Below are 16,502 nucleotides of genomic sequence, written 5' to 3'. Positions count from 1 at the left end.
CTTAATGCCCAGCCTACAATTAGTAGAGGGGGGATTATGTTGGTCTGTGAGTCCATCCATGCCAATCAACCAATCACAGACTCACTCTATGTTAAAAAATCTTGTATGAATATGATCTGGATAGGGTTATAGCTGTGAGGTGTCTTATTTAAAAAAGAAAAATTAAAAAGATATGGGGTATATTTATTTGAATCAGCAATCAAACGACAGAAAAGTCATCCAGAGGTTAACATACAGTCTTCAACCATATACAAGTGTCTCCAATATATATTTAGTTGTATGAATTCAAAAAAATTAAAAATAGCATACTTGGCTTCACTTATCAGCATTGTCCTGGATTACTCAAGAGATTGCACAGAAGTAAGACTGTGCTTAAATAATTCACTTAACAAGCTAAGTGGAGTAACTCAATAAAGAATATAGGTCACTGATGAGTTAAAAAAAGATACTCCACTATAAATGCAACAAAATGAACTTTAGTGGTAAAGGGGAGATAATTGTTGGTTCTAAATAGAATAAGTCATCTTGTGCTACATATAAATATGCAAGGTTATCAATACATGTCATACCTCATATGTCAATGAGACTTTATAGACTAGTAAATAAACTCATCATAGATACCAGGATTCAAATATTCTACAACAGATGGGCGGTTCGTCTTTAAGACTCATCAGTGACGCTCGATTTATAGATAACAAAAATGCACAGGCAGTGTTCTCCCTACAAATTTCATATAGCATCCTGGTAAATAAAGAACCCATGAAATACCATCTTGTTTCTAGAATTTATAGCATCACATCCATAACACTTTCTATAAGGGAAACATTTTAATAGCATCACATTCAAGCAATATAGCATCACATTACCATGATGCTAAAAGGCCCTGAGGAGAACACTGCACAGGTTGTCGTGCTAAGCATCACCCATAAATAATTCAAAGTATATCAGATCAATATATATCAACCTTATGATGTTGCCATATGTCAGATAAATTTGTATACATTTCACTTATGACAGTCCCAGATATTTTAACATTCTTAGAAAAGTTTAAACCGAAGAATTAAAAGGATTTAGTTTGGCTTCAAGTTCTTGCAAAGAATGGTGATTCTCTCCTGGTATGCTATCTTCCTCTACCAATAAAAACTGTCTGCCATGATGTAGCCAAGGAGGTAAAAGTCAAGTTAAACAAGAACAATTAATCAATCTGGCATAAAGAAAAACAGTCTACATAAAAATGAGTGGAATAATTTATTATAAAATATATTTCACAACATAATGACTCTAAGAAATTACAAATTTCTTTTTCCCATAAGTTCAGTAAAAGCGTCCATTCCTGGTCGAAGCTTTTGACCGGAAACTTCATATACACTGATTCTTAAAGAAAAATGAAAAATCAACTTGTCAGAGTCAAAAATCTCTGTGAATTTCATCAAAATGAAATACAATAATCATATTTCACACAAAAAAGCTGTAGAATTAGGTTATGTATGCAACGAAATCTTACACAATGTTTCATTAAACTTTCACACACATTTACAAAATCACTGTTACAACTCTCCTCCATGGAAATAAACTTTTCATTACATTAAACTTACTTGAAGACACAAGATACAACATCAATAAAATTTTGAAAATTTAAAATACGTCATCTGAAATTCATATAATTTTAAAGGGCAGTTCATATTTACAATTAAGAATTTGCTTTCATAACTTTACTTAAATACTGTCTTTGTCAAACTTTTCTACAAACATATTCAAAATCAGAGAACAGGAAATTCTCAATGATGTTTTTACAGATAAAACAAATAAATATCTTCTTTTTAGATAAACAATAATTTTCTCATGGTCAGACATACTGAATCGGTTTGACACACTTTCACATCTTTTGTAAAATCATAAATATAAAATAATGCACACATAAATATCACACTACCACATGTAAACTGTACCAGATATAATAATTTCCAGCAGTCCACTACTCACATACCTTCATAGATTTTCGATGAATTTGGTTTGCTGATTTTTTTGAGTAAAACGTGTAGATCTTAAGTATTGCCTTTAACTATATTGAATATCAAAAGCTCAATTATTTCATAATGTATATTTGCATAGAAAAATTATGTGGTGAAAGAAAAATGAAAACATAAGTAACTTAAAAAAAAATTTGTACATTATTATTAATTTTTCCATCTGTATAACTGTAAAATTAAACTTATCTAGTTAATCTGACTTAATAAAATAAAACAACCTAAATTCCTTTGAGTTATTAAACTGTTTGTTTCCGTTTGTATTATGACTGTCATGATGTGTAGATTTGATGATGGCACAAAACATAAAAAACATAAAATGAGAGTTTTATAATTCTTCTTTAAGTTCGTATGGTCCATCTGCTCCTTCAGGTACCTCTTCATCTTCAGAACTCTTTTTATAAAAATTCCATTTTTTTAATAAATCATTTATTTCATCTCTTTTTAGCGGTTCCAAGTCTATCCTCTGAAAAAAAAAATATTAACTTCAAGATTAGAGACTATTATATGTAAAATATGTATCTAAGAAAATCACGATGTCTTTCATTTCAATTCAAGTATGGGATAACATTTGTGATGTGTTATCTTCAAAATTTTAAATATTAGATGGACGCTTCTGACAAAATAGCAATCTTTCAATAAAAATTGTCATAAAAACCTGTATAGTATCTGTATCTTAAATTTGTATTTTGTTGCAAACAGAAATATCAAGCTGACAGTATAAAAGCCAATATATTACTAAAATAGATTTCCAATCATCATTTAATGGGACAAGACCACATATACAGGACAGTGTTTCCTCTGAAATCGGGAATTTGTAGCAATTTTGTTTATGCATTCTTCTCTACCTATTGCTACTTCCATGAGGCTTGAGCTCTAACCCAACAGTTCTGAACAATAACTTCATCATTTTATGTACGTGGGCCCTGTTTTAATTTTGAACCATAACTCCATCATTTTATGAACATCAACCCCATCTTAATTTTGAACCATAACTTCATCATTCAATGTATATGGGCCCTGTCTTAATTTTGAACCATAACTCCATCATTTTATGTATATGGGCCCCGTCTTTATTTTAAACCATAACTCCATCATTTTATGTATATGGGCCCTGTCTTAATTTTAAACCATAACTCCATCATTTTATGTATGAGGGCCACGTCTTAATTTTGAACCATGCATAACTTCATCATTTTATGTATATGGGCCCTGTCTTAATTTTGAACAATAACTCCATCATTTTATGTATATGGGCCCCGTCTTTATTTTAAACCATAACTCCATCATTTTATGTATATGGGCCCTGTCTTAATTTTGAACAATAACTCCATCATTTTATGTATATGGGCCACATCTTAATTTTGAACCATTTTTGATAGGCTGTAAATTGAGTTACAATATGTCTAGTGTCTAGACTTCAGTGATGGGGGTCCTTCATTTCTGTATTCTTTTTTAGTCCATTTTTCTCTATTCTTTATATATATTTGGCCCAGTATTCTCTTTATATTTTAACACCCCATTATTCTCTATTCTTTAATGGTCTTTTTTTCTCTATTCTTTACTTTTTAGCACTTTATAATATTCTGCACTTTTTGCCCATTATTCTCTATTCTGTAAACCCATTCCAGACCCTCGTGTATTGTACCTACCTCAACATCTTGGTCTGCTTCATTCTTCAAGCAGAGTATTGGAGGAGCACCAGGCACCTTCTTGAATTCAACATTGTGACTGGTTCCTTGTTAAGGAAAAAACTTAAATGGAGATACATAATGATTTAACATGTATGTATGGCTCAAATGGTTTTATCATGCATAACCTTTTGGCAAATATGGCCATGTTTACACCACAATATTTATTCTGAGTGAACAAAAACCTGTGCAACTGGAAAAGTTTTAAGGCATGAAGAGATATGAATTTTATAACATTTTAATATTCAGAAAATTATAAACATTCCTATATTTCAATATTAATTCTTTTTGTTGCTACACAAAGTTGTCATAACAAATTATTTGGGTAAACATTTGATTTGAGAGTCACTGATGAGTCTTTAGTAGACAAAACGTGTGTCTGGCGTACTAAATATAAGCCTGATATCTTTTTATTTTCCATAGTGTTGAATGTATGACAGTTGTTGTAAAATTTTAACTAAATATTTTGTAGACCTTATGTCTACCATGTCTACATGTGTCAAATTTTAAATACAACATATGTTAACCAACTGTTTCAAGAATTCATTGTGTATCTGCTAATGAATCTTTTAAGGGAAAAAAATGAATTTCTAAATACTACCTCTAGAGTTGTACATGTGTACATTATCATGTATAACAGAACCAAAAAATAATTGGGCAGCCATAACTGATGAAGAAACATAGAACATGTAGAACAGAATGAGATACTTTGGAAATTTATTCTGTTTTCTAAAAGAATTATCAAACATTGAATTCAGCTGAAACTTACACAGAAAACATTAGAATGTTCCAGTAAGAGCTAAATTCAAGCAACAAAGTCATTACTAAATACATAAAGTTAGTGAATAGAAGTGAAGGATACAACAGAGGGATATCATCATAGATGAATCTCTTGACCTCTGGAAGTCTGTTCAAACGTCATCCACCACAACTCTACAATAAACAATAAAGATTCTTAGTAAGTTATCCCTGTCAGACAAACACTTATGTATACTGTAAACCAACTAGTTTTCGTGAGCAATTTTTTTTCGTGACTTTTGCGAGTAGAAAAATAATGAGAATATAAATCGTCGCAAACATGTAAAACTTGGATCTTTTCTTATTTAACTACATCAAGTAAATATGAAAATCGTGAAATTAAATCGCCGTGAAATGGGCTAGAAAGGACTTAATGCAAAATAAAGTATTCGTGAAAATAAGTTGGTTTACAGTATATTTGTATATATATATACACATTTAACTGTTCAGTGTTTTATGTATTACATTACCTCTCATTGCAACTAAATCAAGTAAATTGTAGTTACAAGTACATACATACTTAAATTACCATACATGTACTATTTACATTTCATAAATTTATTCAATGGTTTTATGGGTTACGGCAAGGATGTATAACTACTATCATGACTATACGTCCTTGGTTACGGTTAGATGAAAGTTTAGATACATATGAATCTAAAATCCTTTTTCATCCAGGTTTTCTTTTGCTAAACCATTTTTAAAAACTTGTAATGCATACATACATGACATATGCACATGGTAGTGTATTCATATTGAATGAAGAATAAAATAGGGAATGGCAAATACTGGAAGACACTACTACCATACATTTGCATTTAGGACACCCTTTTTTTTATTAAATATACTAGTAATTAGTTAATATATTAAGAAAATTCAATTGAAAATTTCAAGAAGAAAGGGGGTCCTTGTAATATATTTAAGGTTTTGAAGTCCAGAGCACAGGCACTTGTCTCTGAAAAAAATTTACCTATATACTTTAATATAACACAATATTAAAGTATATACCCGGTAGGTAAATTTTTTTCAGAGACAAGTGCCTATGGTGCAGAGAGATTTTCTGGTTTGGCCGCTCGGGATTAAGGATCAATGCTGCCCTATGCACATGTGCATAGACCCCCCTTTTACAATTCTCTGTTTTTGTGTTCAAGATTGTTTTATTCGATTTTCTTTAAATATTTCTACTTAATATTCCCATTTATAAGATAATTGTCTTTAATGACTTATTTAATTTCCCCCTCATTGCAGGGAAAGTAAGTAAAAATATTGAATATGTTCAATCTTACTTTTAAAGGGGATCCAGTAAGGTTATAGGCTAGTGTTATGGTTAGGCTTGGGGGGCCATTTCAATCTTCCTTTGGTAGGGGTGAGCAGCTGAGACATCCAGTACCCCACCCTTTTCATATATTTTGTTTATCAAAAATATATACCCTGTCATATATCAATTAACAAAAAAAGAGACCTATAGATATATTTGGATATTTTTCATCTTCTGGTACATTAGTATAGCAAAATTTTTTTTGGTCTGGCTCATCATCACCTTCATGTTTAGTAGCATTACAGTCACACCTTGCTTTTCCAATAAACTCTTCACATTCGTCACATCTTAAATACTTCCCTCTATTTACCCCTTCTAAGTCTGTCATTATGAAGAAAATTCAATTTCAATAGACAATATTTATAAAATATGTTTGGTCAGATAGTCATGATAGTAACACCCAGAGAGTTACACTATTTCAGTTTTATATAAATGAAAAACTGATAAAAAGTTACATTGCTGTTCCCTCTTAAAAGACACTGACACTATGGAATTTCTTTTGATAATTGTTATCATGGTTCATGTATACAAACCTTTGAATGTTAATTAGGTGCAAATGTCAAAATAATCGAATTTATAGCTTTACTGTCATCAGTGAAAATACCACATTGGAAGATAAATAGAGATTAATTGTTTTTGACAAATAGCTGATGCATTTACGACTGTGGTTTAAGAGGGTCGTAATGGGGGTCCCTTCATGACGAATAACGGTAAAAGTTCTTGCCAAATGACGTTAACGGTAATTTTTGGTGTATGACGATTAAATGTACACTTTCTTTTAGACGATAAAAACATCGACTGATTTTGACGAATCACGTTAATTTTTTTCCAAAAATGACGGTAACGATAATTATTTGAGACCTCTGACGAATCACGACCAGGATGTTTTACGAATCACGGTAAAATTTTAACCAATTTGAAGCTAACGGTAGCCGAAATGACTGTTTGACGCCTGACGTTAAAGGGCATTACTACCCTCGTTTAACCCACCAAAAATAAATATGGACATCTGATTAGTTTCAGATACTTATGATATAATCAAGCAAGTGATAACATCAACCTAATGATATATTTAATTTGAATTTCTCACCCTTTTCATATATCATGGAGCATGAAATAGTGACCTATTGCAGCAGCTCATCCCTACCACTCATTCAATATTAAGTGCCTCCCCCCAATGGTTAGGTACAGAGTAAGGGGTAGTTTTAATTTTATTTAAGCAAAACATTAATATAGATTAGTCTTTCAAGACGTCTTATATAAATAACACAACTTTTTTATTCGACATTGTGTGAAGTGCTCCTTTGAAGGACGGATTTTCTTTACCAGAACCAGAACATAGCTAGAGGGTGATAGAGCAGATTGTTACACCGAGAAAACATTGTCAACTGAGGCGAAGCCAAGGTTGACAATGTCTTTTCGAGGGGTATAAATCTAATCTTTATGGACTATGATTAATTTATAAGCCCTATATGGGCTTTGTCCCCCTATTTAACTTTTAAAGACGTGATATGAGACTCTCCAGTAGACCTGTTGCCCCTGTAGTATGTACACTTGATGTTTTTTATAAAAGAAAACTTACTTCAACAACTGCTTTCACTACTACTTTGTCTTCAACTTCATCATCTGCATTAACTAAATTCAGGATTAGCAAAAATGCCGGCAGCACCAGCATTCGCTTCCAATCCATTTCGATGTATGTTTATATACTGATACCAGTAAAGGTTCGTATTGTAAGTGAGCAAACGATTGTATTAGAACAAGGAACCAGATCCGGTGTAAACGTGTACGAAAGCAGTGACGCGAGAAATATGTATGATCAAAACGTGTATAAATTTCTTTGGTTGGGTTAAAAGACTAGGTCAAGCATCAGGTAAATAAATATAACAGGTGTTTTGTTATTTTTTTCACTGTCTATTTAAAAGAATTGATATTTTTCCATTTATTGATTTTTCGATATAAGAACACAATCCACTCTGCAGAGTCTGAAATAAATAGTTAAGGGACATGAAACAGATTATAAAATTTACCTGTAAAAGTAGATTTATCGTTTATGATGTCAGGTGTCATTTCTCTGTTTCAGTTAAACATTAATTTGGGCTACTGTTTTTTACTCCTCTTACGACTGTCCATTGATATTGATAAGAATTTCTAGATGAATGAAAGTTGTTAGACTTTTCATTTTCAGTTGTCATTCTGATGTGCAAAGTTAGAGAAAACTTACTTAATTTGAAATCATCCACCCCAAACTATATGATTTATGGTGAAGTTGGCATTTTTCCTGTTCAACTAGATGTCAAACTAAAATGATTACATATAGACGTATTTACACTTGTATGCAAATTTGTCCGCCATTACGTAAAATCACACAGGTTCCCGTAAACTTTGACATCATAATTCAAAAAATTTGACGTCACAATTAAAAAGTGATTGTTGCCTGACGTCAAAAGGTGATTCGGAGTAGATCTAAGGTCATTCGGAGGCAAAATATAGCTAAATACCAAAAGTGTAAATACGTTTATTGGGTACAACTTTTATCTGGAAAGGATCCAAAACCTTCTTATTTAGCGTATCAATTACTATACAAATTGTCGGTCGACAATTATTTTGAATCGCCATGGTTAAAGTTCATAAGAAAAATATTTGATGATACTGGCTATTCCTATATTTGTTCAGATTAGCTTTTTCCTAGCTCAGTTTGGCTTATTTATTCGATAAAGATGCGCCTACATGATCAATTTAGACAGGAATGACATTCACTTATTATAAATTCACCAAAATCTACAAATTATAGATTATTCAAAAACACATTTGAGTTTGAAAACTATTTAAATATATTGGAAGATAAAAAATATCTCAAGTATTTGTATAGTGAGATGGTCTCACTATACAAACCCTTGGATATCTGGCCCGAGAACACTGTTATTTCGTAGTGCATTTCTTTAAGACAAAAAATACAAATTTAAAAAATCTCACCTGCTCTATCCTAAAAAGATTTTAACAGTGTAGTGTACTACTTTTGGGACAAATTATTTCAAAATTATAGAAAAGTCTATCAGCCCTAACTCAAAATATGGATAATTTTATGTTAAGGGGATCTGTAATTCAGTTTGACAGCGTCAGACATACTAATTTTTGACCTTTTCAAACTGGACCAAATCACTACTTTACCTAAAAATTAATGCCCCAAATTTTTTTTTATATGTAATTTCATCCCCCTACTTACTATTTTTTGCATAAAATATAAAGAAATAAATTTGGAAGGTATATGAAAAAAATTTGCAAGTTAATTATACACTGTCCACACTAGGGACTCTTATTTTTTTACATGTAATTTCATCCCCCTACTTACTATTTTTTGCATAAAATATAAAGAAATAAATTTGGAAGTTATATGAAAAAAATTTGCAAGTTATACACTGTCCACACTAGGGACTTTATTTGTAGACAACGAAAATCAAAGGACGATAACTGTGTCCCCGGGCCATCTATACACTTTGTAAGTTCAGAACCACAAATCATTATAGATTACTTATAGAAACTGGACGGTGGAATATGGTATAGAAAGGGAAAATAGAATATATGTTTGAAATGTTATAATAACTGTAATGAAATTGACAGGAAAAGCCTAATAGATGAAAAAGTGTGACAAAAGAACAAATATATATATAGTTTTTATAAGAGTTATAAGAATTGTCACAATCGAACAGTTCAAAATGTCTCACAAGCTATAACAGCTTAGACAGACGGAAATGTAATTAGATATACAATGTTCCTTTTCAACAATGGATTTGAACAATTAGAATAAAAGTTAATTAGGTCTATTTTTATCTTACCAGTCCTATTGCTCATTAATACTTTAATTAAAAAGAACAACTCCCCTGAGTAAAAATATTCACTTGTCATGTTAAATCCATGTTTCCTATTTAAATATCGCTCATCTTTTTTAGTTCATTATACTGTAAATTATCATAAAAAAATCTGTTAATCTATAGCAGTCTGGATTATCTTTTAAGGTAAGTAAACATTTTACTGCATATTGTTAGAAATAGATTCAAATAACGTTTCTATCCACAAATATGTCATGATATAGATTGAGCTTTACCAAAATTTGATTTGGTATGAAAGAAAGTGACTGTAAACAAACAGTACCTATAAACAATGAATCAAGTACCATATAGAAATTGTATTTTCAAAAGTATTTTGCACAAAAAAAGTGTAATCTGTTAAGGTGGATCGGGTGTCTTAAATAAAATCCATAGATATTTTTAATAATTTGTCAAAATGTAGTTTTTATCAAGATTTTTTCCAAAATATGTCATAAAAAAGTATGGGTTACTGGACTTTTTTTCACGCTACAGGTTGTGCAAAATTGTCAGATTTTGAATAGATTATGCATGGAAAATCCAATTTTGTGTGATAAAAAGAAAACTACACCATAGAATTTTATAAAATGTGAGAAGATAGCTGTTATAAAATGCTTTCAGATAAGAAAAAGAAAAAATGGGTCACCGGACTTGTTTTCTTGCTACATATTAAAATAGGTAAATTCACAACACTTTCTATTATAAAAATTACTTTATCTGAGTTATCTCCCCTTATGTGGCAAAGTTGAAAAAAAAATCAATCAAACAAAAATATTGTGTTTTTTTAGAAAATACAACCGTAAATATGATAAAACACATAATTTTATATGTAAATATGAAAAGTCTTACACATGAATTACATACTACTCTCTAAATTTGCACATTTCATTAAAGATCTAGACCAATTATTATCTGCTACTTCAAAATCGAAGATGGAGGAAGAACACCCCAGCCACCTTAAGTTCAGGACTATGTTTGTTTAATTTTTTGTAGTCAGTTGTGTTGTATGTCTGTGATGTATGTTAACACAGTTTTGGCTGCTGGATCCCAATTATTGTCACATAAACCTATTCTATCTGCTTGGGTTGCTCACCCAATTTTGTTAATATGAACAGCTGTGATACAAGTGGGAGGTTTAGCTAGCTATAAAATCAGGTTTAACCCACCATTTTCTCGGAAAATGTTTGTACCAAGTCAGGAATATGACAGTTGTTTTTACTTGTTCCGTTCGTTGATATAACGTTTGATTTTGTCAGCTTTTTTTACTTCTCCTTTTTGGATTTACCCTGGAGTTCGGTATTTTATTTATAATTCATTGTGATATGGGAAAAGAGCTTTTGGGATGTGGGATAAAGCGGTAAAAAGGGTGGGAATTCATTTCACTTACATGATTATCCATAGAATGTATAAATTTAAATCGCTTATCTTAAAATTAACATCGAATTATTAAATATAATACTTCGATGAGATTAACTAAATCTGTACATTTCTCACTAGTTTTGACGACAGGAAACCATGATTTGGAAAGGTTTATGAACATAATTATGTATTTCAACTTTCTATAGTGTTTATGGCTGAAAAATACTAACCAATAACAGCTGCATCAGCTTCAAAACAGGTTATGATGCAACATCAAGGCAATATAACATTCACAGAAAATCACTTACCAATGACAGCGACCCAGACAAGAATAATTATATTTCTCAAATAAATTATCCCAAGCTACATAGATAAAATAACAGAACTATAGTGTGAAGAAAATATTCAGTATCTCCACAAAACAACGGCAATACGTAATATATTACATAAATAGGATAAGTGTGCAGTAAAATACCAACCACCAACAACCGCTTTCTCTGTAAGAAATAAACATACAAATACACATTCCAACAAAAATCACGTGATCCAAATAAATATGAGAGGACACCCGCTTTACATTTTACAAAGAGGTTTACATTCAATACTGCATTCCAGCAGTATAATACTTGCGTGGAATTCTGTTCGAGTGTCACGTTGTAAGATTAGTTGATTATAACGCCTTGCTGAATGGACCAAATGTAGTGTTGCAAACGTTACTGACTATATACAGTCAACATTCCTTCACTTTTCAAATAGAAACACATTTAAATTTATTCTATCCTCTAGGCCCCCTTTTTGTATCAGAATCTATCATTGGTTCTTTTTGTAATTGATTCTGGTTTTGAATCTGCACGAAGTATTTGCCGCTGGACGTTTAGCAAACCGCAAATCAGTCATGCATATTATCTTAATTCTTATTGTTTTGTTACAGAGATGACGAAAAACACAAACTTGCCTGTCTCTGGTCAAGAAAAGAAATTTACAAATCATGCAAATGGTAGAAAAATCCTTGCCAAATGTTTAGATTGTGGTAAATGGTTTGCTTCAAAAGAGAACTTGAAGAAACACATGGATACACATAGTGAAACTAAGAGGCACAAGGAGACACACAGTGAAACTAAGAGGAACAAGGGGACACATAGTGAAACTAAGAGTCACAAGGAGACACATAGTGAAACTAAGAGGAACAAGGATACACATAGTGAAACTAAGAGGAACAAGGGTACACATAGTGAAACTAAGAGGCACAATGATACACATAGTGAAACTAAGAGGCACAATGATACACATAGTGAAACTAAGACGCACAAGGATACACATAGTGAAACTAAGAGGCACAAGGATACACATAGTAAAACTAAACCTTTTTCGTGTCCGATATGTAGTAAAACGTTTCTTGATAAATCTTCATTAAGTAACCATGAACGTATTCATTCTAAAATTTTTCAATATGTGTGCAAGGTATGCAAGAAAGGATTCAATGTCAAAAGTCATCATAAAGCTCATGAACTGATGTGTTCTGGAAAAGGTGGATTTAAGTGTTCCACTTGCAGTAAAATGTTCACTTGTGCATCTAAACTTAAAGCACATGAAAGAACTCATTCTGGTGAAAAGCCATTTAAATGTGATTTTTGTGATAAAGCGTGCAAAACACAAGAACAAAGACGAGACCATCAAAGAACTCATACTGGAGAAAGACCTTATGAATGTTCCACATGCGCTAAGCGTTTTACAAGGAGAAATGAGTTCAAGGTGCACGAAAGAACACATACGGATATCAAGCCGTTCAATTGCCAAATCTGTAAAAAGGCGTTCCGTGATAAACATCAGCTGAACATTCACGCAAGAATCCATTCTGACAGCTTTTCATTTTCTTGCAAGGTGTGCAAGAAGGGGTTCAACCATAACAGCCATTGCCTATCTCACGAAAGAATGTGCTCTGGTGAAATTGTATATAGCTGTACTATTTGCGATAAAAAGTTCCCAAATGAATCTAGCTTGAAAATTCACTGCAGAAAACATACTGGTGAAAAACCATTTCAATGTAATGTTTGTGACAAAACCTTTAGTAGTACCAGCTGCAGGAAAGCCCATGAATTAGTACATACTGGAGAAAGACCTTTCCAATGTTCTGATTGTGATAAATGTTTCAAAACAAAAGCTAAATTAAAGCGACACGGGACAACACATTCTGACATCAGGCCTTTTCCATGTCACGTCTGCCATAAACCATTCAAATCTAAAGAACAATTAAACAGTCACTTGAGAATTCATTCTGGCGAGAAACCTCATTCTTGTGCGATATGTAGCAAAAGTTTTGGTTCCAAAGGTGAGTTGAGAAACCATGAAAGAATCCATACAGGTGAGAAACCGTATACCTGTGGTGTTTGTGAAAAATCATTTGCCACAAGACCAACATTGATAGCACACCAAAGAATACATTCAGGCGAAAAACCCTTTTCTTGTTCTATTTGTTCGAGATCTTTTAGCTTACGGAGCACTCTTATTTTACACACAAAAATACACAAAAGTGTACTACCGTTTCGATGTAAGTCATGTAGTAGAGGTTTTCTCACTAAAACACAACTTACAAAGCATGAAGTTGTGCACACGCGCACTTCAACAAAATGTTCCTTTTGTGAAAAGAGCTACACCTCAGTGCATGTGTTGTTACAACACGAAAAAGTACATACCGGTGTGAAACCATTCCAATGCTCCATATGTAATAAAGAATTCACATGGAGAGCGAATATGAAAAGGCATGAAAAGATACATAATGGAGACAAACGCTATGAGTGCATTGTATGTCAGAAAAAGTTTGTTAACAACTTTAGCTGTAAGCTTCACGAGAGAATACATAGCGGAGAACGCCCTTTTATCTGTCCAGTATGCAATAAAAGTTTTAAGAGCAAGATAGAAATGAATACTCATAAATATGTACATGTAAAGAATAAACCACTTCAATGTAGCGTTTGTGAAAAAGGATTTTGTACAAAATATAAATTAAAACAGCATGAGATTACACACAGTATAGTGAAACCTTTTATTTGCTCTCTCTGTAAAAAGGGATTTTGCACAAAAGGGGAATTTGAAAATCACCTGAGAGTTCACAGGGGTGACCGACCACACAAATGTTCGACTTGTAATAAAGGTTTCTATCTGGTAGGAACACTACACGTGCATGAACGTATTCATTCTGATACAAAACTTTTTAGTTGCCCTGTTTGTCAGAGGGGATATAATTTTAAGAGCAGTTTAAAAATTCATGAACGGACACATACTGGTGAAAAACCATATGTTTGTGAGATTTGTGGGAAAGCTTTTATTGACGATTCATCACTAAGAAAACATTTGATGATTCACTCTGACAGAAAACCGTACAAGTGTTCTGTGTGTAAGAAAACGTTCCGGTTAAATGCTAATTTGAAGACACACGAACGGACTCATGGTAACGGAGAATCTTTAGAATGTCCCGTATGTAACAAAATATTCAAGCAGAAAAAATATCTGAAGCAACACGGAAAACTACATACAGGAGAATAGAACAAATTGTTTAAGATCCTTTAAGGAGAAGAATTAAAAACCAGTGGTATAATGCATGGAGCAATAACAAGGTGTAGGGATGGAACCTTGGAAACGTGCGAATGTTCGATGTTTGTATTAGATCATATGAAAATGAAATCTGTTTATGTTTATCACAAGATAATTCATTGTTTTAGAATTAATTCTAACGATTATTTAATTAAGATAAAATCTGAGCATTTTCAAGCAGCAAACAAATAGGATAACATGTGCAACTGCACATGTATAGACCATTGATTGTATATAAATGTTGAGTATAGAAGGATTTATTGTGCTGAGTCGGTATCAAGACAAATTCAATGTGTACCATGTAAATTATATCCAGGCCCTTTTTATTAAGTATCCGATCGCATAGAAATATATTTCAAAGGATTGCCCGTTTGAACTGCTACAAAATTCATTAGGTTAATACGAGTAACATTAACTTGAGATATTTCCTTTAAATTTCCTGACATTATTTTTTTTTTTAATATTTAATAATAAAGGTTTACAAATGAATATTCTTGACATTGTTATCACATTAACTTTTATATTTGATTAAAAAATAATAACGTCAAGATCTGTTCATCTTAAAATTTTCAGAGACATTGGACAACTTATTAGAGGGTTTTCATGCTGGAAGTCCCATTTTACCAAAGTGAGTAGTTTTTGGTTATCGTCTTGAAAACTAGTAAATAAAGAAAAAACTCTTTAATTGTAAACGTGACTAGCAAGAGACGATATAAAAAACAACAAGTCCGTAATCGGTAGTTCCTCCTCTTACGAGTTATTGCCCGTTAAAAACAACTTTACCCATTTGTATTTTGCAAAAACTAGAGAAGACATAGAGAAAACTGTGAAGAGCAAAATTTAACAGGAAAAAGATCTATAGATAGATGAACATGACCAACATGAAATGACCACCCCTTTTACGAGGTATTGCTTTTCAATGACGATCTACAAACATGATTTCGTTGTATGCAATCATCAGTTGACTCCTAACAGGAATTATTGCCCTAAAAGATTTTTTATTTTATTTGCAGTTATGGCTATAATCTTGAAAATGATAACATATAACTTACATGTACACTAAGTCTTGTGTTTGTCAATAAATAAGGATAAAAACTCAAAACAATGAAATGTTGTTATCGTCACGTTCTTATTTACATTATGCATATATGATATAGAAATTTATCAACCTTTTATGTCTTTATCACATTACTTCAGTCTTTACCTAGATATTTGAGACTACGTGAGTAATATTTTGATTTATGTTATATTTCTTTTTGATTGAGACTGTTGAATGGAGGATAAAAATGGGGGGTTAGGGATACTTGAGGCGCTCGAGGGGATGGAAAAGGTATTTGGCGATGTAAATGAGACGATCGACATTCCAAATATGTATTCAGAAAAACAAGGTATAAAATAGAAAACGTTTATAACGGTGTCTTAAGCTTCTGATTGAAAGTTCTTTGAAGGTGTTTAAAGATCAGCTGAGGAAGTCTTACAGAAAGATACTAGGAATTCTTTCAGGAAATGCTCTCGTTCTGAATATCCATGAAATATTTGCCACTGGACATTAAACAAACAAAAATCAATCAATCCATCTTACAGATGGATAAGATTAGCCATCATCGTACCTTTTGACATTCACCAGTACCTAAACCTAACGTTGATGTGCAGGTAAATATTACAGGTGCATTGTATACGAAAAAAGAAACGTATACAAATTGATTTCATTGTACACGAAACGAAAAGTGTTTCCAAAATAACCTGTATCAGATACGCTCGAAACAAAGTTTTTGAGGTCAATTACACAAAATCTTGTGAGAATTAAACCCAAATTGGCATAGACTAGACAGCACCGTCTGTAAGCTTAAGT

The 16,502-nt window shown here is 32.1% G+C and overlaps 2 protein-coding genes across 2 annotated transcripts; one reads left to right on the top strand and one right to left on the bottom strand.

Moving 5' to 3' along the window:
• Positions 1–1,234: 1,234 nt before the first annotated feature.
• On the bottom strand, positions 1,235–7,582 carry LOC127710633 (selenoprotein M-like). The gene is made up of 4 exons (XM_052216572.1): positions 7,417–7,582; positions 4,581–4,651; positions 3,680–3,758; positions 1,235–2,493 (listed from the first exon to the last, which is right to left on the bottom strand). The coding sequence occupies exons 1-4, from the start codon at positions 7,522–7,524 to the stop codon at positions 2,356–2,358; spliced, it is 396 nt and encodes a 131-aa protein (XP_052072532.1). The 5' UTR covers positions 7,525–7,582; the 3' UTR covers positions 1,235–2,355.
• A 4-nt stretch (positions 7,583–7,586) lies between these two features.
• Positions 7,587–15,139, top strand: LOC127710632 (zinc finger protein 431-like). Its single transcript, XM_052216571.1, has 2 exons — positions 7,587–7,707; positions 11,991–15,139. The coding sequence occupies exons 1-2, from the start codon at positions 7,650–7,652 to the stop codon at positions 14,600–14,602; spliced, it is 2,670 nt and encodes an 889-aa protein (XP_052072531.1). The 5' UTR covers positions 7,587–7,649; the 3' UTR covers positions 14,603–15,139.
• The last annotated feature ends 1,363 nt before the right edge of the window (positions 15,140–16,502 follow it).

This window comes from Mytilus californianus, unplaced genomic scaffold (assembly GCF_021869535.1).
Source record: "Mytilus californianus isolate M0D057914Y unplaced genomic scaffold, xbMytCali1.0.p SCAF_8, whole genome shotgun sequence".
Lineage (NCBI taxonomy): Eukaryota > Metazoa > Mollusca > Bivalvia > Mytilida > Mytilidae > Mytilus > Mytilus californianus.
The sequence above is the reverse complement of the archived record's forward strand: the minus strand, read 5'-3'. Positions and strand labels throughout refer to the sequence as shown.

Coding starts and splice junctions, on each gene's coding strand:
- LOC127710632 (XM_052216571.1), top strand. CDS start 7,650: ATGATCAAAACGTGTATAAATTTCTTTGGTTGGGTTAAAAGACTAGGT. Junction 7,708..11,990: donor AAGACTAGGTCAAGCATCAG/GTAAATAAATAT, acceptor GTTTTGTTACAG/AGATGACGAAAAACACAAAC.